Below are 25,455 nucleotides of genomic sequence, written 5' to 3'. Positions count from 1 at the left end.
AGGGGGAGACCGGTAGAACTTCTTCCCCATTTTGAGATGCTGACCATAAGCACATTTGTGAAGTATTTGAGGTGGTTTAACCACAAGTTGGAGCTTCTCCTTCACCTCAGGCAAATAAACACAGCATATAGTAACAAAACTTCATGAGAAGTGTTTTTTCTGGAAAGCCAAAAGGGAAGAAAGGGGAGGAGGAAAAGCTGACCCAAGGTTACCCCTCTGTGTAACTCTGGCTCTGTGTTATCCCTCATATGGCAAAACATTTGCAAATAGCAGCTTCCCTTGATCTCTCCTGATTTATGAGGAGTCATTTCTCTTGGCAGTTTGGAGAAGGTCTCAGGAGTCCCAAGTTTCTTTCCAGCCAGCCCTGCTGAGCCCTAGAGGAGTCCCCATTGTGCCTTTCCAGTTCCCTGTTATTCCTCATTACAGGATGCCCGTTCCGTTACTGCTTCTGCCTTCTGCCAATACCTTTTCAGATGTTCCTGGAGCTGAAAAGGATATGGGGACATGGAAGTTGCTAAGTCAGTTTAATTCTCTGGGTTTTGTGGTTGAGGTTTTTTTTTTTTATTTTTGAGGTGGTTTTTGGCAGACTATGTAGTAGAACCTGGTGTGTGAGAATTAACTGTTAATATAACCTCATTTAACAAATGGAGGAGGGATTTTCTTTCTGTTCAGTGTAATGATCTAGAAACATGCTAAACAAACCCTGCAGATCATAAAATTGTGGTTAATTGATGGTGACCCTTGAAAAGTATTGTAAGAAAATACACTTCACTCCAGCTGTGGGACTTCTCTTGGGTGGTAAATTTAGTAAGTAAAGTAGAGTAAATTTAGCTTTGCTTGAAAGGTCCATGGTTGCTGGCTTTGATGTAGACTTGAACATCCTGAGTTACATAACTGAGCCTTGTTAGGACTGCAAATGCATGGAAGGCGCTTCTGTAGCATTAAAACTAAGCGTTGTGTCATCGTATTTTTTTTCAGAAATATCTTTTTTATGAAGGAATTAGTGTCTCTTTGTGGTTTGTTTTCATTTTATCATTATAACTTGCTTTATTCTTTCATGCCTGAGGGTTTATGCTGAAATGAGCTAATTGCATCTTATGATGATGAAAGTAGCTGGTTTTATATGTCTCATGGTTATTCCTTGTTCCTTATGGGATGAGGAATCATCTGTTTTCCTCTTTGTATTGCTCATTGGCAGAAATGTCAGAGGTGCCGAGAAGGCACTGTTGGTTCACTTAGAATTAGCATATTTAAACAGATTTACTTCTGTTCTGTCACGGAGAGTGTTTGCATAGACATCGACAGAAATTCTGTTCATGTGTTATTCTGAAAATGAAGGGATTCAGTGAGAGATCATTGAGAAGTAACAGGATTATCTGTAAACCCAGATAACCTCCCCATTACAGTCAGAATAATTGGAATAGCTAAACTTAATCATTAAATAAGGAGTGGACATAGGCTGCCTTGGTTTCTGACAAAGAGAGAGAACAGCTAAAATATCCCTTCTTTTTCCGTACAGTGCCTGTATAAAGTGCTTGATAAATGTTCAGATGCACTAAAAAGCAGTATATAGGAGACTGGTAACTCTTGAAACTAAATGAGGGCTATTTTAGTGCACTGTGCTGTCCTTGCACTGTCTGGTCGTTGTGGTTCTGACCCATGTGTGACCAGATAAATACTGTCTAATGTCAGGGCTGTATTGATCTCAACCTGAGGAGGCACCGGATCGAAAGCGAATTTCAGCTTTCCAACAATAGGAATAAACCAGATCAATACACAAAGGCAAAAGTGGAGGTGGTTGTGGTGATTCACACACAGCCCCACAGGTCCTAGTTACATACAGAGCTCTGCAGCATGGCCCTTCCTTTGTCTCTCTTCTGGGAAGGGTGGGACTCTGAGGTCTCAGGGAAGCTGAATTCAGGGATCTCTATATCCTGAACGTGCTGGTTTTGCTTGAGAATTAGAGGCACAGAATGAGCTGGTTGGCACAGCAGTTTGTAGCACCTTTAGAGACTCAAGGCAAGGACCAGTGAGAAGGTGAAGGTACTGGAGCATCTCTCCTGCAAAGAAAGCTGGGGTTGCTCGTCCTGGAGCAGAAAGGCTCAAGGGGATCGTATCAGTGCATGTAATTTCCTGAAGGGAGGTTGTAAAGAAGGCAGAGCCAGGCTGTGCTCAGCAGTGCTCAGCAAGAGGAGCAGAGGCAGTGGGCGCACAGGAGGCTCCACTGGCACATACAAACTCCTCACTGTGAGGGGGAGCAGGGACAGGCTACCCAGGGGGGTTGTGGAGTTTTCATTGTTAGAGACGTTCAAAACCTGATTGCACATGGTCCTGGGCAACCAACCCTGCTTGAGCAGGCAGGTTGGATCAGGTGACCTCCAGAGGTCCTTTCCCACCTCAAACAATTGTGATTCTTCCATTACTTTTGTTCATTAGTTCATCTAAAATTGTATTAAAGACTTCTAGCAATAAGCTTATTGTGAGCCTTGGTAGCATCTGCCTAAACCTACTTTTAGCTGTCCCTGTGTGCTGCATTCCCTCTCCTTGCAGCTGGGAGAAGACTTGAGGAAAGGGTTAAGGGAGATCTGTGGTCTCCTTGTATCAGCATCTCCAAATTGCTTATGCTCCTGATTCATCTTGCAGCCAACTCCAGAGCTGCATTCCCATACACATCTCCTGCAGTGGTGGCTGCTCAGCACGGACCTGGGTGGCTGCAGGTTCAGCAGCTGTCTCTGCAGGATTCAGCAAGGAATTGTAGATGAATAGGACTTCTTAAAATAAAGTTGTGTAAAAACCAGGAATAAAATAGAATAAAGCATTAAGGGCACTGATATACTGGTCTTATCTAGCTTTTCCTTTCAGTACAGTGTTCTGGTATCTCCATAATTACATTCACGTTCTGACAGAGGCAGGCATGAAAACCACATGCTTGCATTCCTCTCCTTTTTGCTGCTTGCCTGGCTGGCCTTCAGCTTGTGCCATGTAGTGTTTCCTCAGGCTGGACTAAAGACTCCTAGATCTTCTTGAAAAGTGGTTTTGATGTTTTATGCTCCCAAAAAGCCAGAGTCTTTGGTCTGTTGGTCTGATGTCAATGCTCAGTGATGCAAAGCGTTCTCAAATCAGCAAACCCATGAGATTTTGGATTTCTTAGAGAAGATTAATTTATAATGGAATTGTTGATTTTAGTAGTCCTGCAAGATGAGTAGTTCAAAAAAGGACATACTTCCAGATAACAGGGTGACTTCATAGAAAATGTAAAGGTGGTGTTGTCACAGCAAGTGTTAAAATTAAGTGTCCAGGATATCAAATGACTGCTGAATTATGGAGCAGTTGTCAGAGAGTGGGTCTGGGAGATAACTGAGTTGGTGTGTTAACACTGCAACTGGCCCTGGGTCTTCCTGAAGTGTTTCTGTCTGGAGTATTGGAAGAACTCCACTGTTTAAGAAAATGAGGGACAGATGTTTCTTTTTTGAAGAAACAGTCTGTGCACTTCAACAACTACAAACCTGAGAGGCTTTCTAAAATCAGTCTATTGGCAAATCTTTACCTGAGCATGCTGCAAGGCACTTCCTCCTTGTTAAAATCAGTGACACTGAACTGGATAAACTTCCTTGATATTGCAGCATTTTCTCTCTTTATTAACGTTTTACCAGCAGCAATACAGATGCCAAAGGTCAGGGAGGCCCTAGGTAGCTACAGATTTTGTTGGAATTCTTCCTTAGACCTGGAGTCACTCGGCTTGTAAAGGAGAAGTCAAGCAACTCTGGAAAGCAGACCTTCCTTTAAAATCTTAAATGGACTGGTTATATTGATCATGTAATCTTTTGATGGCCAGAAGTAGGTTTAATTTCAGAATTTGTAAAAATGTGTTAAAAGAAACACTGACTAGAAAGACAGCTCCTTTGTCAGTGAGGCTGCAGGAAACTAATATTCTAAGACCTAGATTTTGTTTTTTAAAGATTTGGGTTTTTTAAAGAGTAACCATATTTTTATTTTTTATACTTCTTGTAGTGAAGATTTCTAGGCACTTGTTTAAAAGTAAAGTAAGTTTTGTAGCACCATCAATTGAGATAGATTGTTGAGTTGAGGATTCAAATATATCCCTTTTTCCATGTTTCCTAAACAGTTTCCCATGATTTTTCCACATACTGAGGCAGCTAAGTATTGTTTGTTCGAATCAACCTCTCCGCTTGATTCTGGAAATTACCCCATGAGTTGGTGGTAGAGTCAGAAATATTTGAATTTCAAATTGCAGATTATTACAAGAACAGTTTTTCCAATCTTGACACATGCAGTTGTGTCTCTAACAGAGGAGACATAATCAGAAAACTAATCTGAAAATTAGCAAACCAGAAGAAACTTGGGCAAAATTCCTTGCTCCAGGGGTAAATCTGTGGGTTACCTTTTTGACTTGTCCGATTATGAGGTGGTGCCTGTAACACATCTCAGAGAAAACACATCTCAGATGGTGACGAGTAAACTGGATAACATGGCTTTTGCTCGGGGTGATCTGTGTTCATGTCCTCCAGAGAGGCATCCTTCCTAAGTAAGAGCCATTAAAAACCAGATCAAACCTCAGACAAGATCCGGTGCTTAAAACAATTCCCTTCGACCTCTTAGAAAAGAATGCTGGATGTCGTATCTGCTAAAGATCGTGTGACCCAAATAAAGCCCCAAACATAATAAAACAGAAACTGAAATACTGTGATTTCTGCAATCAGATGTGCATGGCCCTTCCTGCCAACTATAAATCGTGTGGGGAAAAAAGTACCCAAACCCCATCAGGTGGTGTACAGAGCATCTCACTTCTTGTGAGAAATCAGGGAACTCCCAGGATAAGGGTGTTAAAGAGTAACTCTGGATTCACAGCGCTCCATGCCAGTGGCAAAAAATTCAGCCTGGTACTTTCAGACGTTGATCTGTTGCCCAGTAGCACAAAGAGTGTTTTTCTTTTGACAACTACTCTGAGAGAGGATATGGCAGAGTAAGGGGAATAAATTATGTATCAGTAGCAGAGGAGAGAGGGAGCGTGTCCAGAATGGGAGAGGGAGAAGGAAAACAAACCACAAACATAGTAAAGGTCATGGATATTGTTTGTTTTTCAGAACAAGAGAGTTTATGCAGAATTGATTGTTTTGTGTCTGATCTAGTTTTGCTGTGATTTTTTACAGAAAAATGTCATCTCTTCTGTTGCTGATTGATAGCTCAACCCTGTTAAGGGCTGAGCTGCTTCTGCCTTACCTCTGTGACTGCTGCAGTGGAGAATCTAGAGTGGTTTGGGTTGGAAGGGATCTTAAAGCTCATCCCGTCCCACCCCCTGCCATGGGCAGGGACACCTTCCACTAGCCCAGGTTGCTCCAGCCCTGTCCAACCTGGCCTTGGACACTTGCAGGGACGGGGCAGCCACAGCTTCTCTGGGCAGCCTGTGCCAGGGCCTCCCCACCCTCACAGGGAAGGATTTCTTCTGTATATTTAACCCAAATTTCCCCTCTTTCAGTTTGAACCCATTCCCCCTTGTCCTGTCACTCCAGTTCCTGATGAAGAGTCCCTCTCTGGTTCCCTCTAGCTCTTTCGGATACTAGAAGGTGCTGTGAGGTCTCCACACAACCTTCTCTTCTCCAGAACAGCTGCAGCTCTCCCATCCTGTCTCCAGAGGGGAGGTGCTCCAGTCCCTTTACTCGTGGCCCCCTCTGGACTTGCTTCAACAGTTCCTTGTCCTTCTTATGTTGAGGGCACCCAGCATAAGCAGGTCATCACAACACATCACTTTCTTTTTTAGAGCTCTGTACAGAATAGTATTGACATAGATTTCTTTATTAATCTCAGGCTCCCTTTTCCTTCTGTGCAGTCTTCAGGAACCTTGGAGTTGTCATTCTCTGTCATCCAAGTCTACCTTGCCCAGCATGTTGTAGCTGAAAACTGTCAGCACCACTTTCTGAGAGGGTGAAAAACCTCCTGCAAGGCAGGTAGTCAGTGTGTCCTCACTGGGGCTGCTCCTCCTCCCAAGCAGCTTTAAGACTGATTTCAGTGTTGAAAGGAGCTGACAGGAGGAGAGGAAATGGCCTCCAGTTTGGCCAGGGCAAGTTTAGGTTAGATATTAGGAAAAACTTTTTCACTGAAAGGGTCATGAGGCATTAAAATGGGCTGCCCAGGGCAGTGGTGGAGTCCCCATCCCTGGAAGTGTTCAGAAAACACGTGGATGTGGCACTTGAGGACGTGGTTTTGTGGTGAGCATGGCAGTGCTGGGTTGTTGGTCAGATTGGATGGTCCATTGTAAAGATTCTATGATTCTGTGAAATACACTGACAGCCTTCCAAAAGGAGCATCATTCCCCATTTCATTGGCGCTCGTGGGTGATGATATAAGTAAGTTGGCCAGTTGGCCAGTGCAGTCCCAGTGGTTCTGCATCTCAAAGTGGCAGAGTCCCATCCCACAAGTGTTTTAACAATTGGCTGTTTTGAATTGATTGGTAGTTTTACATTCGTAGTCTAAAAGGGTGCATGTTGTAGATCATTTCTGAGGATCCTGTCTTGGGAATTCTCAAAATTTGCCCACCACCTTGTCAAACACAGCTTGAGAAGTATAGGAAATAATCTGATAAAAGATGTTTGCTTCCTTGGGGCAGAGCTTTATTGGTAATCCAAAATGATGAGAGAAGAGAGACCTTGACACTAAATTTAGCTCCAGGTGTGACCTGCCAGAAGCCCAGGCCTGCTTAGATATGAACTATTGATCTGGCCCTGTATCCGGGAGAACTGCTGTTCCTTCTGCTTGTGGAAAGGGGTTTTGCAGAAGCAGCAATAAATGCAGCTGAGAGTGAGCCAGCATTTGCAAATTCAGCTGACCAGGGTGTTTACTGAATTAACCTAAATATTATGTTAACTTTCAATATCTTGATACATAACTGTTAAAAAAAAGTCTCCACAGAATAATCCCCTGCTTTTTTTCTCCATTTCTCTGTTAATTAGTACTCTCTGAGTGTTAGATGCTCTCAGCTGAATAAAAGCTGCTGATGATTGCCTATTTATAGGCAAGAGCTGAACTACAAGATACATATTACGAATATGCTACAGAAGACCTGAGCAGAAGCCAATCATCTTATATTCAATGTTTCTGGAAGGATGAGCTATTGATTATGTTTCCCCCCCCCCCCCCAAATACCGATTAGTAGGGAACCTGAGGTTTTCTTGGATCACAGATTCTACTTGGAGGGTTATAATGTTCATGGAAAATGAGGAGAGGAAAGGGATTGATAATGTCTGTATACATACTGGCACAATGTGCTCTCAGGTTCACTGGAAGCAGGAATTTGGTAGGACATCAGTAATAACGAGGGCAGAGCTTCGTGCCAATTGTGGAGATAATTTCAAACCCAGGCCGACTGACCTCATCTCTTCTATGTAGTTTGTGTTTTCTGCCTTTTGTGTTTATGTTTTAGAGGGTTTAAAGTAATTACTCATATTTCCTGTGTGGAACTGCACAGAACCACAGAGAACTTTAAGGAACAAAATAAGCAATCTGCAAAAAATCTGTTCCTTCAGAAAACACTTGGGTACTGAAACAATGTCATAATGTCAGGAACGTGCACCTGGCAGTCAGCTTTTCAGGGTTAAGAGCCAGGTTTACTGAGGGTACCTCCAGCTCCTGATACCAGGAGGAAGTGTGTTTTCAGGTCTTGGCTGAACAGGAGAGATGAATGAATGCCTGCAGCAGCCTGGGGGCTTTTGCTTTCCATACAACATGTAGCAAAGTTTCAGTATCTGATCCTGAAGGAGCATGACACACCAGATTTCCAGGGCATGGTAATTTTAGTTGCTGAAAGCCCATTCTGATTTTTTTTCCCCTTTTCTTCCTTTCCTTGGTACTCTGAATTCTGACTATTTTTAGCTAGTGAAGAGATGAAGTTCAGGTGATACAAATTCAGCTCGTTGAGCCTCACCAGAGATGCAGACCTTTAAAATGGGCCACTCAGGTGAACTTACAGTGAGTCTCCAGCACAGAGAATCCCAGAGTGGTTTGGGTAGGGAGGGACCTTAAAGCTCATCTCACTCCCACCCCCTGCCATAGGCACGGACACCTCCCACTAAAAAATGCAAATCATATATTCCTGTGTAAACATATGTGATAAAACCAACTCTGAAGGATTTTAAGATTAGAGATAAGCCTTTGGAAGTTCAGTACAATATATGAATTGCCTACTGATATACCTAATGATATATTCTTGATCACACAGAGGTCCATGGTTTTGGGTTGTGTTCCTCACAGGCCTGGTTGTGTACAAAAGTGCTTATCTAATGAGCTGCTTTATTTTTTTTCTTCCCCCTTACTATTTTGGTCATGTAACCCTGGGCCTTACTAGACACCACTCAGATCAGGATTGGAGGCTGGAGTTATTATTTCCCTCCTCAGTGTTTCTGCAGGACTCATCACTACAGCGTTTCAGTGCTTCAGATGTTAATTGATTTTCGTACCACCCTACTGAGATGGGAAATTATTATTAACCAGGGAAATGGAGCACAAGGAGATTGAGGTCAGAATTGCTGCTCAGTTGGAATGCCAGGTTTCAGACACCTGTGACCTGGTTTATTATTTCCTTAATATTCACATTAAACTGTTGAATTCTTTTAATTCTGCATCTCTCCATACTGAGTCAGCAGCTATAATGCAGAAGCTATAAGGAAAAATGGAATTTTTTTTGCATAAAGGACGTGCCTGGTTTCACAAAAGTAATTTTTGGGCAGAATTGGGCAAGAAATCTGAGTCTCAATACGGCATTGACATGTTATGCCCCAGGAGATTTTTCTTACTTAATAAATTCTTCTGGCTGATCCAATACTTATTCTCCAGTTCTTGGAAGACTCTTCTGCTCCCTATCTGTAATTCATCATGAGAATGTGTCCACTTGAGACAACAAATGAGTTGGAGTGCATGTGAGATGTTCTTAATTAAAAATTCCAGATGTAGATGCATAAAGATTGCCCTATGTTTCTACTGTAACATTTATTTAATGCAAACAGTTTTCTGTTCTCTTCGTTATTTCTCTGTCCATCTGCCTTCTGGCATCAAATGCCCACACGGAGCAGCATCTTGAGAGCTGGAAGTGGCAGCAATGTCAAGGAGTCAGTTTTCCAGGGCAGTTGCTCCATTGCAGGAACTGTTTCAGAAGGGAGATGACTTGGAGCAGAGAGCTCGTTCAGCAGGGTGGCAGCTGTCAGAGCTCTGACACGTGAAGATAATTCTTTTCCTCAGTAGAATATTGTTTCTCTGAGTTGGCAGCACCAAAATGATTATTAGAAGTGAGAAAGATCATTAGAACTCTGAATGCTTTGATAGCCATCTCACCTTAGCTTTTTTATTTTTCCATCATAAATTAACTAATCATGACTTTCAGAAGAATAAAAATCCTCCAAAAGCCTAAGTGAAGAGAACTGTAAACTGTGGTACTCCTGAGAACAACTCTGTCGACAAACTGCCTGCAAAAAGGTAGAAACTTAACCAAGGTATTTTTGGTTTATTTTAAGAAGTAGTTCTACTCTCTAGACTCATTGCTTGGTTGTCTGCAATTATGGGTTTATTGTATTTTGAAGGGATATTGCTTTTTGAGAAAGAGTTAATTCTCCAGTCTTCCAAATTAATTTTTTGGGGTCCATTTAATTGCTTTCCTCTAGTTTTTCAGAAGTATCTTCTGTTAATAATGCTGAATGAAGACTACTTCAGGTTCCTTTTAACTCAGTAAAAGTGACTGTGCGCTTGGGCCTTTACACAAATATTTTTGGCCCTACCTTGGACATCTTCCTTGTCAACTTCTGTATGCTCAGTTACATGTTGGCCTCCCGATCGAGGAAAGAGAAGTACAGGGAAGTCAAACACAATGTCCCAGCTTGACAGGAAAGTGATGTGTGTGCTGGACGTGGTGCCCTTCCTGTAATTTTCTCTGGATCTTATCAAATTTTTGCTGAAGAATTCACATAACTGTGCTGGTAGATCTCAGATGCTGTTTAAGGCATTTCCTCATCTGGGACCCAGATTACAGTTTTCCAGCCTCTCTGGTGTTTGGAAGCCATGTAAATGAAAATACTCATTAAAGAAGTCTGATTAGAGAACTGCTTGTTATGAAATTTTCATTATTAGTCTGTGTTTTGTTGCTTTGTTGTGTGGTTAGTTTTGGTTGCTCATAGTTGCGTGGTGCTTTGATGAGAATCATCATGATAACCCAGTGAAAGCACAAAAACAGGTTTTATTTTCTCCAGCAGTACCAGTTGGCATAATAAAAACATCCCCTTTCTTTGTAAGCTTTCCTTGTCATAGCGCACAATAATATGCCTGGTATTTTAGAGGGCCAGAACACCTCTCCCGTGAGGAAAGGTTAGGAGAGCTGGGGGTATCCAGCCTGGAGAAGAAGAGAAGGCTCCAGGGTGAGCTTAGAGCCCCTTCCAGTGCCTAAAGAGGCTCCAAGAGAGCTGGAGAGGGACTTGAGAGGAACAGGACAAGGGGGAATGGCTTCTCACTGCCAGAGGGCAGGGTTGGATGGGATATTGGGAAGGAATTCTTGGCTGTGAGGGTGGGGAGGCCCTGGCACAGGTTGCCCAGAGAAGCTGTGGCTGCCCCTGGATCCCTGCAAGTGTCCAAGGCCAGGCTGGATGGGGCTTGGAGCAACCTGGGCTGGTGGAAGGTGTCCCTGCCCATGGCAGCGGGTGGAACTGGATGAGCTTTACGGTCCCTTCCAACCCAAACCATTCTGGGATTCTCTGTACAGTGTTACTCAGGCTAAAATACTAAAGGGGGTCAGAAAACACGAAGTGATGTTTGTGCTCGGGGCATCCATGGCTGTGTCCTCACTGCCATGGAAGGGGATGGAGGAATACAGCGGTGGGATTTCATCTCTGGGGTAGTCTGGTCTGGCCCAGGGTCGCGCCTCTGTGTGTGTTGGCTACGGATGGGCCCAAAGGGAGCTGGAGCTGGGAATTGCTGTGGACCTCTGGCTCAGCCCTCCCCAGGCAGCTGCATTTCTATGTGGCACAGGCTCTCTACAGAGGCTTTATGAGATTAGGAAACCACCGAAATTCAGGAGATTACCTGGTTACTGACTCCAGCAGCTATAAAAAGAGCTTTTTTTATGGAAAATCCTGGATTACGAGATACAGTCTGAGGGTTTAGAAGCTTTTCTGTAACAGAGATATTTTGTTTTCAAGGTAAAAGTATATATAAAGGATTTATTTTCCAAGTCACAGGTGAGGATTTTGTTGGTTTTTCCTTAAGGATTAGAAAGGTAACGGAGAAAAGCACCATTTGATGTTTACCAACCTAAAGGTATATCTCGCACTGACGGTAACTGGAACCTGAAGATAATTGATTAACTGTTGTAGTTCCAGCTCTGACATGTTGATACCACTTCCTCATGCACACAGTGGTGTTTCTCAGGTCTGATTGCAGTGATTCTCATCTTTTTATAGGAATTCTTTATAAATTTTTAGCTATCACTTTTTATGACCACTTGATACACATTTCAGATTAGTACCTTTGGGCTTGCAGGAGAGGGACACTCTAATTCTCTTGTTTTTTTTACTACCAGAGCAATACAATAAATATATGATCTGTGGTAATAATGCCCCAACAGTTAAATAACTAGTAATTTCCTTGGAGTTTTAAGGATGAACCTTAAGCCTGAAGGCCAGAAAACATGCCATGTTGCTCTGGCTAAACTGTCAAGTTATTACTGCATCTGAGACTGCAAAGGATTTTCAGTTTCTTCTCAGAACATTTCTGGAGGATGAGTCAGTAAAGCAGTTACCTGAAGTATCCATGTTGATTACACAGGGCATTTTCTGTTATGTGGATGTTTAATTACACTGTTACCGGGTTAATACATCGAGGTTTTTCTCTCTTTTTTTACAGGATTCTGCTCAGGAGAGTGTCATCAAACGAGATATCCATCGTACATACCCAGCACATGATTATTTCAAAGATACAGAAGGAGATGGTCAGGAATCTCTGTACAAAATCTGTAAGGTACAGTCAGTGCTCTGAATTTTAAAGTGGCTCCATATGTTGCTGTGACTGTATTTTGCCCTGCTAACCCTGTTCTGGTCCAAGTCTCTAGTCAGTAGGATCTGAAAGCTTTATTTAGGCTGCGCGTGGAGAGTGTAGTGTTTCTGCAGCACTTCCTATAACCTTGCATTTGGCATCTCCTGAGGTGCAGGTGAGAGGAGCAAGGCTTGGGCTGGCTTTGCTGAGGGGCACTTTGAGGTCAGAGATCCTCCTCAGTGGAAGTGTGTAGGAGAACCTGGTTTTGCTCTGAGCTTGAGAGGTTTGCAGAGGAAGAGAAACCCTCAGAGCAAGCTCTATTGTGAGGTTAAATAGGAATGTCTGTAGATGATTATCCAGAGAACCAAGTTCACTGACCATTCCAAAAGCAGAGCTTTCCACTCACTGCTGCCAGGTCACCTCTGATGAAGAAAAACTCTAATATTAATGTGCACATGGGGAAGTTGAGGTACTAAATTGTTGCCGTGGGATTTATGATGCTGAAAAATCTCCCGGAGCAGTTAATTAGGGGTGAGATAAGAAAGGGTTTATTTTGCCAAGGCTAAATATGTTACAAGATGTGTGCCCCTGTGCCCGAGAGGTTACATTTTTATAATACCCTCCATCTAATCCCAAATGTGTCCACCCTGTGGCCTTTACTCTGGTCCGCCCCGGGTCCACCCCCTGAAAATGGGTCTGGGGTGCATTTTGGGACCCCCTGTTCATCCCATCTTCATCTCCCTCAGAGCACAAAGGGTACATAGTTACCCAGTTTTTGACTGTGTTCTGTGGTTTAGGCCCTGATATGCTGTTCTGCCAACAATCTAGGCCTTGCCTTGACAAGAGACTAAACATTTCTACTGGATTCGGGAGTAGGGGTGATATAGGGAGCATAGAATGGGGTAAGAGGGTTAAGGAATGTGTAAACAAGGGTGCTACAGGGAAAGGGATGCAAGGGAGTGAGGGTTACTGCTTTTAAAATCTACCTATAAAACTTACAAGGCTTACAAATATTAGAAAAATAAAAAACCATTAGGTGCTTAAGGCATCAAATGAACAGGTTTGTCTAGCTTGTGCAGATAGACTTGAGTTGCTCAGGAGAGATCCAGAAGGAAGAATACTGCAGCTTGGTGGGTAGTTCTCTGGCTGGCACTTGTGGATTCTGTTGCGGTTTTGGCAGTCAGTTTTTGTTTCACATTTGTTTCTAAAACTCAGGAAATTCGTGTAGAATATTCTGTAGAATACTGTATAATGTAGAATTCATTCTATTCATCTGGAATAAACGATTGCCTTAGACAAAGCCACTTCCACTTCCCTTCCTCTTCCTTGTTACTGTTTCTACTTCCTTCTGATTAATAGAAATGATGGAGTTGTCATAACAAGTACAAAAGAATGTCCTGCCTTTGGGGTGTAATGATACATATTCCTGTTCTCCAGATGAATTCTGTGGGGATACAGACTCCTATTCAAACAGTAATCTGGATGACTGTTATAAATAGAGCTGCTTAGGTATTGAAGTTCATTACTGTGAGTAATTCACATTAAAAGAAGAGATACAAAGTAAAGGAACGGAGAGAACTTTGAACCAATGGTATTGATTTCTCACTAATCTTGGAGGGCACAGTTCCTGTGCCAATCTAGGAAAAGAATAACCAGGACAATGCAGATAATGATGGGCTTGTCGCTTTGATATCAGTTAAGTGAAAAATGATGGAATAATATTCATCTTTTTGAATATTAAATCTGAGAAATGTGTTATAATGAAGGCCTATGAGTTTACTGAAAATAGATCTTGACAAGCTAACACAAAAAAATAGAAATACAGGTTTCATTGATGAAGGTGATTCTACTGAAATTCTGTACATCATTTAGCCCGAGGTGGAAAGAACACGTAAATGCAGCTGCTGTAGGAAGTCCTCTTACACACTCAAATAATAGGTTAAAGGATAGAAAGCAAAAGGCAGGAATAAACAGTTCTCACTCAGAGTATGAAGGTGAGGTCACCCACAAAACCCTGCAGAAAGATGTGCTAGGGCTGATGCTGCTGCATATATTCACAAACCTTAAAGAACACATGAAGACAGCACAGTTACAAAGACTGATGATGCGACAGAGCTGCTTGGAGCAGGGAATTAAAACCTGACTGCAAAGCTGTGTACAGATCATGTTCTCTCAAGAGAAAGTGGCCAGGTGGGAGAGGGCATTCAACTGCAGGTAAATACAAAATGCTTCACAGGAAAAGTAGCCCTTGACCTGACAGACACACTGCCAGGCCTCTGATCCAGATAGCAGGTTCCCAGAAGTGTTTGGGTTGGAAGGGACCTTAAAGCTCACCTCATTCCACCCCTGCCATGGGCAGGGACACCTTCCACCAGCCCAGGTTGCTCCAAGCCCCGTCCAACCTGGCCTTGGACACTTGCAGGGATCCAGGGGCAGCCACAGCTTCTCTGGGCAACCTGTGCCAGGGCCTCCCCACCCTCACAGGGAGGAATTTCTTCATAATATCCCATCTAACCCTGCCCTCTGACAGTGGGAAGCCATTCCCACTTGTGCTGTCACTGCAGGTGTCAGACACCAGATCAGGAATTGTTGGGTTGGAACCACCTCGGGGGGGTGTGGGTGTGCATGGGGGGGGGGGGTTGGGGATGGAGAGGAAGGGATGGGTCGAACCTCACGGAGCTGAGATGGCATTGTGTCCCTCATGGCAGCCCCTGGAGCCCACACGGGGAAGCCCCGGAGCAGCTGCTGATCACAAACATCCCGGGAAACCTATAACACCCCACAACTCAGATGGGGACAGTGAGGACACTGCCCTATAACACCCCACAACTGAGATGGGGACAGTGAGGACACTGCCCTATAACACCCCACAGCTCACAGGGACAGTGAGGACACTGCCCTATAACACCCCACAACTGAGATGGGGACAGTGAGGACACTGCCCTATAACACCCCACAACTCAGATGGGGACAGTGAGGGCACTGCCCTATAACACCCCACAGCTCACAGGGACAGTGAGGACACTGCCCTATAACACCCCACAACTCAGATGGGGACAGTGAGGGCACTGCCCTATAACACCCCACAGCTCACAGGGACAGTGAGGACACTGCCCTATAACACCCCACAGCTCACAGGGACAGTGAGGACACTACCCTATAACACCCCCCAGCTCCTGCAGCCCCTCAGTCAGCTCACATTGACAGGGACAGTGGAAATATATATATATATTTTTTATATATTTTTTATATTTTTTATATATATATTTTACTATCTATATATATATATGGTAAAACTCCTGGCTGATCCCATGAGCTTGTGGCTCTGGGGCCGGACTCTTCCACCAGGCCCTTGTCCAAAGTCCCTCTGCAGCTTTCTTGGAGCTCTTTTGGGAACTAGAAGGGCTCTAAGGTCTCCTCAGAGCCTTCTCTTCTCCACGTCTCATTATTTACCATTCCTTTTTTCCCTGTGTCATGGAGATACCTTCACGACAAATGACTTTCTGGTTTCTTTCAGGGCACTAACGAGAGTGCCTGGAATGAGCAAGGAATCTCCATCATGCCCTGACTGAATCCCAATAATTCAGTACTGATGCTTAGGAACCTGCTGACCAGTTCTAAATTCTTTAATGTGTATCTTGCTCATGCTCTAACTTGTTAGTCCCTAAAAAGCCTTTGGGAAGGGCCTTTTGGGAAGCTGAAGGCTTTGTAAAAGTCCTGGAAGACTTACTGACTCTCATTCTTTATGTACTCATTGGTTCAGAGAAGGATTTGGGAATCACTGCTTCCTGGTAGAACAACCATATCCAATCTGCAGCATGAAATTATTCCTAAATTTAATGATTTTAGAGTTGATGGTTTCTACCTACTTGCCAGTCTTGAGGTCAGACACAACTGCTGTGGAGATTTCCAGGGAGGTACTTTTCCTTCATCCTCACATAGTTTTCTTAAATGATTGTGACTGTGACAGATGTCCATGGCTGGGTCTGACTGGACCTTGAGTTTATGATTGATCTGGTGAATTTTAGAGAAATATTGTTTAAAGCTAATTAATTTGCTTATAAACTTGTCATTCCACTGGGAATAAGAAGTAATAATATCTGTTGAAAGTAATATTATGGCAGCTTTATATTACTAAAATAACTTTTACCAAAGGTGCAGGGCATTCATAGCCTTCTTCTAATATGAAAGCAAGAGGTTTGACGAATGAGATTATTGAATAAGGCTGGAAAAGGTCTGTCCTCAAGTGGGAGGGTAAAAAGCTGAAGAGCATTTTCCTCATTCCCCACTGAAATGAGAGATGATCTGAGCTGTCAGATAAAAAGGAAAACCATTAAAGGCTCACTGCCTCATTTTAACAGGTCTGTCAGTTTTCGTTCCATCTCTTAATCTCATCTTCAGAACAGCGGGAACTCAGGAAAGATGGAAGCTTTTTCTGTTGTGGAACACTTATGTGACAAAGTACCTAAAAATAAAGTTTAAGGCTGACAATGGTGATAAGGAACGAAAAGAGTTCCAGATTCTAGACTGGAGGTTTCACTTGAGGACACTGCATAAGGTAGATGTGCACAGAGCGAATTTTGGGGAAATTTTTTGGGAAAAGAGCTGTTTCCTGCATGCTTTCTGTTTAAATACTCTGCAAATTCCAGCTCTGTTTAAAGACCTGTCTCTTGCTGTTACAATGCATAACTGAGCAGTGCTCTGGGCCTGCTTCCATGCTGCATATGTACTTACAGCTCCATGCTCCGGGGAATCGCAGCGCTTGGCACAATTAATCCTCTCGGCTGTTTGCAGTGTGTGCAGTGCAGAATTTAACAGGACATGTGTTTTCCCTAATTTCCTGATTAAAGTAACTCCTATTCGACAAACAACCAGTGTGACTTCAATGGGAAAAAGGGAGCACGGTGCAGGGAAATCCATCGGGCTGGCTGGGTGGGTGTTCTTATTGGGCAAACTGGGAAAACAGGCCCCACGCTTCCCTGGGGGTTCATCAAATGGTTGAATTGCCTCTCAGAGATTCCAAGTTGCTGTTCATGTTTTGCAGTGAAACGAGGTGCTGTGGAAGGATATGAATCATTTGTATCATGGCATATTTTGTTACTAAATCCTGATCTCCTTGGTGGCTCAGATTCGTAGTTTGTTCCTAATCCCAGTCTCACTTACCTGAAGGTTTTCCATGCAGGATCAGTGTGTGGCTGCTTTGTTGTGAGAGCAAACACTCCGTTTTAGTTGTCATTCCATTGTCTCTTTGTTGGTACCCACATTAGCAGAGGGAACAATAAACTGTTTTCTAGCAGAGCTAACACCGACTGGGCTCTGATATGGGTGGTTTTTTTGACTTTCTTTGCTGTATATTGAAGTGTGAAAATGTCTTTGAGTTGCTCTTCTGTGACCAGCAGCTTCTATGCCCGTGATAAGCTGTGAATGATGGATTACTCTTTGGCAGAGCTGCTGCTCAGTGCTGGCCTCTGAGCTGAAAGTCTAATTTTCATCCTTTTTATATGTTTTCATCTCCATTTCATTGCAGCATCTCTTTTCAAATAGTCACCTCTTCTCACTGTGCACTTATTCTTCCACATTTTTCAATCCTTAACATCTTCTCAGATTTCCAAATGGGATGTTGCAGTGTTTGTCCACTTTGCTGTTATTATTTGTCAGAGAGGAATCTGTTTGCCAATTTTAGGATAAACACAGGAGCATAAGCACAATCAGTTAGGAATTACTTTTCATCTATTTTTAGTTGTTTATTTTCTTTGCTCCTGGGTTGAAGAGCAGTTCTGGTAAATATTGTTGTCTTGTTTCATGCAAAGGATTTTTAATGTTATCTTGTGTTTATTCTATTTACATATTAATAAGGCTCCTTCTCCTGCATCTGTGCTCAGCGAGGAGGCAGCAGCGCTGTTCCTGCACTCGGGGCTTCTGCTGAGCCTGTACTGGTGGAAAGGTCAGCACTGGAATCCTGGATGCTGGAAAGAGCCTGTTCAGGGGCCTGCCTGAGTAAATGTGAAGATTTCTTCATCCCCTCAGCCTTTCCAGCTCTGGGGGAGGCACATTGTGTAACAACCATGTGCCTCTCCCTGATACTCAATAAATGAGTAATTAATGTCTAATAATACAGTTTTCAGCTAGCACAGAAATTCCTTGTATAATGTGATACATCCTCAATGCTGCAGTCACAGGAATATTACTACTTTCAGGCTGTTAGCCCTTATAGCAAATTTAGGTATGGAGTTTGAAATTGTACCATCACTAAAATTATTCAGCGACCGAGCATGTCAGAAGATACATTGTTTGCATCAAAGTATGGATGTTTTCCTGACAGAACCTGATTTTCAGACACTTTTAACTCTACTAAGCCAGACTTCAGCACAGAGCTGTGTCTGTGTCAAACACTGAGCAGCATCCACAGGTCATTTCTATCCATGAGAATCACGAGAGGGGAACTGAAAGCTCTGGAATGTGAGACAGACACTACAGGAATATTTTTCATGAACTCTCTTTAGTTTCTGCTGTAATTGTTTCATTTCCAGTGTTATTGAGTCACTGTGGTAAAGGCTGATATTTGCTAGTTAGTGAACCTTCAGCAGGTGTAACCAGTCCTTTTCATGCTTATGAGGATGCAGAATGATGAGAAATATTTCATTCTGGAATTTGGGACATACTCCTTTCTCTTCCTTATTGATATCTGCTGGGACCCCTAGGCAGCAGTTACACAAATCCCAGATCTGGGTCTTTAAATTCAAATCAGCCACCTTTCTGTTTGTCTTTTAGATGCTACTTACTTGGCAGGTTTCTGCCTGTAGAAGATTCTGATCTTGGGAGATTTCCCTCCATTAATTGTTTTAGAGAATAATTTCTGTCCACCTCTGGATTCTTCATTCACTTTCCCAACATGTAGGTGGTTCTCTAGCATGGGCTTCATTTTAGGTGACTGTTGCTTCCAAAGAATTCACTTCCTGATGATGATGTACCAATACCTGCACAACAGTTCTCATCAGCAGACAGATAAGTATTCAAAATGTGTTTTCATTTTCTGAGATCCTCATTTAGTTAAAATGAAAGAAAATAGGCTTCAACTCAGAACCTCCATTAAGTCCCACTTACAAGACAGAGAATGTTTAAAGTTAACTGGGGAATTGTGATTGGAAGTTCCCCAAGAGTTTAAGAAAATAATCAGTTAAAAGGCTGTGACATTGTCACAGGTTGTCATGGAAGAGATCCCATTCTCTTGAAATTACAAAATTACAATGACTGCAGTGGAAAAAGGGGATTTGGGATTTTGCTTTGTTTTCATATTTCACGTGGAAGGAGAAAGTTAATGCTCCTCAGGTCCTTAAAAGCATAAATCCTAAATAATAAATCTTAGATCTTTTGTTAATAATCTGATATTGTGGTGGTATCTGTAGGCAGCATCCTTATTTCTGAGGCTGTTTCGGTTAATTACGTCATATCTCAGCAATACTGAGTCCCATAGGTTACTTAAAAATAAAATAGTGTAATTGGAAATGTAATATGCGTAAAGCTTCAGAAATCTCTTTGCATTGGGTAGATGCAATGAAATAATGTCGATTTTAGAGACTTCCTTAAAGAGAAATCTTTAGTTGCTAGGATTATAATGCTTTGATTTAACAGGAGAACCTGATCTAATTCTGAAGTGAAGTTTGTGTCCCCATATCTGATAACAGCTGCTTGTCAAGATGAGATTTTGGGGTAGGACCTGGTGGAAATGAATTTCAAAAAGCAGTTAATGGTTTTTTCCCATGGTTGTTGGTTGCTTCAAAGGTTTGTTAATGATGACGTCCTTTTACTGGGGCCCTCAGTTTTTCACTTATATAGCCAATGTATATCTGCGTCCACTAATATTTTCACATTTTTATTTAAACCAAATTATCCAGAACTTGATGATTTGTAGTTCTATGGATCCATATTTTTAGAAAAGTTTCAGTTTAGGCAAGTAATGGTTTACCAGTTTATTCTCCCCCTCTAAGATTTTTGGGTGAATACCATCTGTTCTCAATAAATCTTGAATTTTTTTATTCCCTTTAATTGATCATCCCTTCTGATACTCAGCTGGACACAGATCCTTCAACACACCCCCTGTTAGAAATGGTTTCAGCAGGATGACAACCCTTAGGATTCTTCTGGAATAAACCAGACGCAAAGTTCACGGTGATTTTCTGCTGGAGTTTAAATAAAACTTTCTTCCATTGACCATGTATTTTTCAAGCAGAGACTTTGCCTTCCTGCTCTGCATGTGTTTGAAGTGGATTTATTACTAGTTCAGATGTGCTCAGGACGTTGATTATGAGAGAATTTGCTGGTCTTCCTTTATATTTTTGTATTTAACGTGCAGAGTGAGGATTTCCTTCCACTCTCCTCATTTTGCCATAATTTCAACTTCTTTCACGATCTCAAAAGAAGTATGTTTTTATTTCTGATAACTTTCTGTACTTTTCAATCTATGTCAGTTTTGGAAGCAGTTTGTTGCTTTCTCAATACTTACTTTAAAATAATTCCTTTGGATTAATTTATTGGTATTTTCAGCAAATTATTTGCTATAATGCTTCTCACAAAGGAGAACCCCCAGGCATTGATAGTTTGCTGTTAATTTTTCAGCCTGGAATTTTTAAAGTAAATTAGAAGCATTGTTATGTAGTATGAAGAAATCATAAATCAAATTTCTCATGTTTCTAGGTGGAGTTGGCCTTTAGAAAGCAGGAATAATACATCTTTTAAGAATGCTACAGATATAAAATATTAGGCATAATAACTGATTAATTGGGGGAACAAATAGATAAATACTCATGATGGTGAATAATCAGAAGATGGTTCTAATTAGTCATATGCAACATTAATTTAAGCATTTAATGTAATTTCTCTTAATTTAGTGCTTGGTAGCTGAAGAGTAATTTTAAATTAATTTTTTTTGAAGAGAACATCCCTTTCCCCCCCCAATTCAAATTTTGTGTTGTGCATTTCTGGAATTATTTTTTCTGTTTGACTTCAGTGGCTAGAGCTGGTTCAAACTAGTATGCAGATTGAAATTAAAGGGTTTTTTTCCAATGATTTCTGTGACTGATGTTTGTGAATTTGCATGGCCCCTGAACCTGAGGAGTGGGCTGGGATTATTTTCACTCAGCTCCTGACTAATTCCATGGAACAGCCTTCAAAACAGTGGTGAGCAGTGGAGACAAAGGGCAAAGAGCCACAGGTCCCAGGGCAGTTTTTCAAAAGGGAAAAGTATGGGGGAGTTTTTCAGAAACAGTGACCTTTAAAGCAATAGTCAGGTGGTATTTACAGGAATCCTGTCTCCTGGAATCATTCCAGAATTCCTCACAAATATGAAGTTTTGCCCATCTGAATGAAGAGGGAAAGTGATTTAAAGAGTTTATGGTTTGGCCTCCATTTCAGCATTTCTGGGAGAATTAATTTGCAGTTTTGTTGGCTGGAAAAGAATCACATCTCTTTTTCAGTCAGTGATTTCCTTCTGGAGAAGCAGCATAGCCACCTCTGGAATACTGGAGGATAGCCCTTGGGTGGGTTTGGTTCCCCAGCACCTCTGTCTGTTTATTCCCAGTGTCTCTGATCTTCCATTTGGGGCATTTGCAATCTTGCTTTTACCCAAGACTTAAAAAAAGAAGATAAATGTGGTGTTCTAGGCAAAGTGGATCTTCTGCTTCCTGTGGCTTGTTCCTCCATGTGGCTCTGCCCTTTGCTTTTGTTTTCCCTGGCTGTAGCCTCAATACCTGTCTGATTCCCTCAGGAATGTCTCTCCCTCTGATGTCAGTCCTGCTGCTGCTCGAACTTTCTCGAGTTTCCTTGAATTCTTAACATCCTCTGACATCTCTTTAAAAACAGGATCTGTCTTCTTGTCTTGGAAAAGTAAGGGGGAAGGAAAGGTTAGTTATTTTAGTTTGGGGTTTTTTTAAGAGTAAGAAAAAAGCACGTCAGTCATACGATAGGAAAATGAGTCTTGTTCATTCTTCGGTGTTACAAGGGCATGGAAAGGCTGTTCCTGATGAAATGTTCGGGCCACGGTAGTTCTTGGCATTTTCTAACCTCAGGTCCTCTGCTTCCATGATGTCAGAACTTGTTTTTCCAAAACCAAACAACCACTCTCCCCACAGCACAAACTACCCTGGGTTTTGTATCACATTTGTGATATCGGTAAAGTGCTCAGCAGAATTATCCTGGGTTTTGGTGAAGGGAAATTGCATCCAGCTCTTCTCGTGCTGTTTAGAAAACAAAAATTTACCAGTAACAGCATTTGTGGAGGGTTGAGAGTGACCTGTGGGTGTTTTCTGAAGAGCCCTGAAAGCCTGTGCGAGAGTGGCTGTGGTTTCACCCCATTTATTATTTTAGCCTGAGTAGTGTTACATAGAGAATCATGGGTTGGTTTGGGTGGGAATGGACCTTAAAGCTCATGCAGTTATATCCCCTGCCGTGAGCAGGGACACCTTCCTCTGTCCCAGGTTGCTCCAAGCCCCGTCCAACCTGGTCTTGGACACTTGTAGGGATGGAGCAGCCACAGCTTTTCTGGGTAACCTGTGCTGGGGCCTCACCACCCTCACAGGACGGAATTTCTTCCCAATATCCCATCTAACCTTGCCCTCTGGCACTCTGAATCCATCCCCCTTGTCCTGTCCCTCCAGTTCCTGATGGAGTGTTGCTCCCCAGCTCCCACGGAGCCCCTCAGATACTGGAAGGCCATACCCTGAGCTCTCATTGCTGGGAGCCCATTTTGGTGGTGGTGGGTGCATGCTAATGAATATGTTAATAGGGATGCTAAACACATTTTGCCTTTCCTTTCCCCTAGGCCTACTCTGTCTACGATGAGGACATTGGCTACTGCCAGGGACAGTCTTTCCTTGCAGCTGTGCTTCTGCTTCATGTGAGTTAATTGCAAAATGAAAGCTTTGATATCTGAAACCAAAGCAGCTGTAAAATCAGTGGTGCTGTTTGACAGATGTTTACTGTTGTTTATTTGCCTTTATTCATTTTCCTCTTGTTGCTTTTTGGCAATAGTGACTAATGGCTTCTGTCTTTATGAATGTAGATTTGCTTTATCTGAGAGAAATCCATTAAATTGTCAAGTACTTCTGTGTCAAAACCTGAAGCTGATTTGTTACATATTAATATTTTCTTTTAATTTAGTTGTCACCTTGGTGAGCTCCCTTTGTGTTTATGGGGGATTTAACTCTGGGAGGCATTCTCGGAGTAGCTCAGCAAAGCAGGTAGTCTCATTAATTTTTAGTGAGACTTTTTCTCCTAGGGACACTTTATAATATCTTGTGAATGAAAGCTGAATTTCAACCTTGATATTTTAGCCTGTAACCAAAAACTGCACAAAATTTGATCCGTTACTTCCTGTATAAACGCCTGCACATATGTCTGGAGATAGATAAATAAATACACAGGTTTTATAGTTTGCAAGATGCTCTGCCTTTGATGTCTCAGTGGAAAATCTCTGCAGATTCAAGTAGTGTATTTGTTCAAGTATTTATTCAGATAAAGTAGATCAGAATAAACCACCCCAAGCCCCAACCACAGCTCTTACTCAGGCTCTTGCCTGCTTTTCCTGTCAGGTTTTAATTAGTAAATTATTAATCATGATTAAAATACATTTTGGATTGTGGACTTGAGTCAGCTGTTGGTATATATGTTACACATACGCTTCCTAAGGCATTGAGAACTCAGATTCAGATTAATTTAAGCTGTAATTCCTAGGGAGAGCTGTAACTCCTGGAAGACTTAAGGAACAGGATACAGAGTGACAGGGTTGCAGAGAAGCTTTAGATCCTTTAAGGATAAACCTGAATTAGTCACATTATTGCAATCCCACATATACTGCAAATTAGCTTCTCTAACAGTTATTTTGCAATTAACTTTTTACCCAAACCAGGATTTTGAAGTTCCACTGGAAGAATAAGCCATTTTCAATACCAGAGTTGTTTGGAAACGTGTGGGTGTCACATTCTTAACATTTGACTGATACTTCAGCTCCTCTCCCTCGGTTCTGTGCTGTCATTACTACAGAGAATCACCTCTGTTTCCAGTGTTTCTGGAGTTGGAAGAAATTGCCCTGTACACAGGGAATACTAAATGGAAATTACACTCATTTTAATATGCCCTTTATAACGTTTGCTTTCATAATAGGATATTAAAGTGAAATTCTCAGAGAAAGGGGGGAAGGGAAGCAGTCTCAATGAGCTCATGTAAGTTGGCAGCTTCCCAGGATGTCCTCAAACTCTTGTTTTTCTCAAATTCTCCAACCAATCTGTGTGCTGTGATTGCCTGTAAGGCCCTCTCTAACTCTCCTATCTTTGCATGGATTTCTAGATCCCTTCCTTTCCCTTTTTTTTCTGGGACAGGGTATCCTTCCTCTTCAGTTAGATATCTTTCAGGGGTGGCTGGGTAGCTTGCACCTCCATCCTTGATTTTTGTGATTTTGCTGCTTTGATGAAATTCCCATCAAGGATGAGCAGGTAACTTCTAATCACAGGGGGACAGTGTTGCCAACTCTAATCATTTTACTGTAAGTCTCATAGTATTTGACTTTTTTCTTGTCTATTTTTCAGAGCCATTGCTCTATGAAAAAAACCCTAAAATGTCAAAGAACAGATATTTGCCCTTTGTTATCTTAATGCTAAAAATCAGACTGGCAATACCCAAAGTTGTGTTCTGACTGAATAAAATAATTAATGAAAACTCGATGTATGATTCTGAATTCTTAGGGTTGGTAATATTGGAGACCCTCTGTCCCCTGAGAGCAAGGACTTGGGGACCTATTTGGCCTCTGTTTCCTCTCCCTGTCTCAGAGGAGGAACAGCTGTCACTGCACGAGTGTCTGACTGAGCATGCAGGGGAGATGAGCTTGTGCATGAGCACCTGTTTTCTATTTCATTAGAAATTATTGGAGTTTGACCAAAAACTCCTGAAATTTGCTTTCATTGTCCTTCTTACATAGCAGGTTTGAGCCTTTTGGTCAGGATAAAATCATTTTTTCCCTTTACTTTGTCTGCAGCTTTTATCCACTGTCAGTGGGGATCATTGCATCCAGATAAATCCAGATAAAATTGTGATTAAGAGCTTTGAGATGGCTAAGAACTTGTCCAAGGTGAATCAGCCTTGGACTGGGAGCCAGCAGCTGAGCTGGCACTACTATGCTAACTAGTTACTTTCCTTTATGGTGTCTGGAAATGAAAATGAAAGTGTCTGCCCATGGCCCTGGAGACAGGCCCTAATCATGGGCTGAGCATAAAAGATGAAACCCTGGAGGTAAATATCAAGAGACTAAAATTCCCTTTGAAGAAAATAGCAAGGTTTTATCTGTTGCTATATTGGATAAGGAGTTGAGTAGCTTCCACCCGAACTCATGGGTCGGACCATTTACACAATCTAAACCTTCTACAATGCTAAAAATTATTCTTC

The 25,455-nt window shown here is 42.1% G+C and overlaps 1 protein-coding gene across 5 annotated transcripts in view; it reads left to right on the top strand.

Moving 5' to 3' along the window:
• The window catches only part of RABGAP1L (RAB GTPase activating protein 1 like), a 229,467-nt gene that overhangs the window by 112,913 nt on the left and 91,099 nt on the right, over nt 1-25,455 (top strand). For all 5 annotated transcript variants that reach the window (XM_051793884.1, XM_051793894.1, XM_051793904.1 and 2 more), the window contains 2 exons: nt 11,896-12,009; nt 22,841-22,915. In XM_051793884.1, coding sequence (XP_051649844.1) covers nt 11,896-12,009; nt 22,841-22,915 — 189 coding nt within the window. The remainder of the gene's footprint in view (nt 1-11,895; nt 12,010-22,840; nt 22,916-25,455) is intronic.

This window comes from Manacus candei, unplaced genomic scaffold (genome assembly GCF_025592945.1).
Source record: "Manacus candei isolate 608988 ecotype Guabito, Panama unplaced genomic scaffold, ASM2559294v1 h1tg000005l, whole genome shotgun sequence".
Taxonomy (NCBI): domain Eukaryota; kingdom Metazoa; phylum Chordata; class Aves; order Passeriformes; family Pipridae; genus Manacus; species Manacus candei.
Note: the sequence above shows the minus strand (reverse complement) of the source record. Positions and strands in the feature narration are given on the sequence as shown.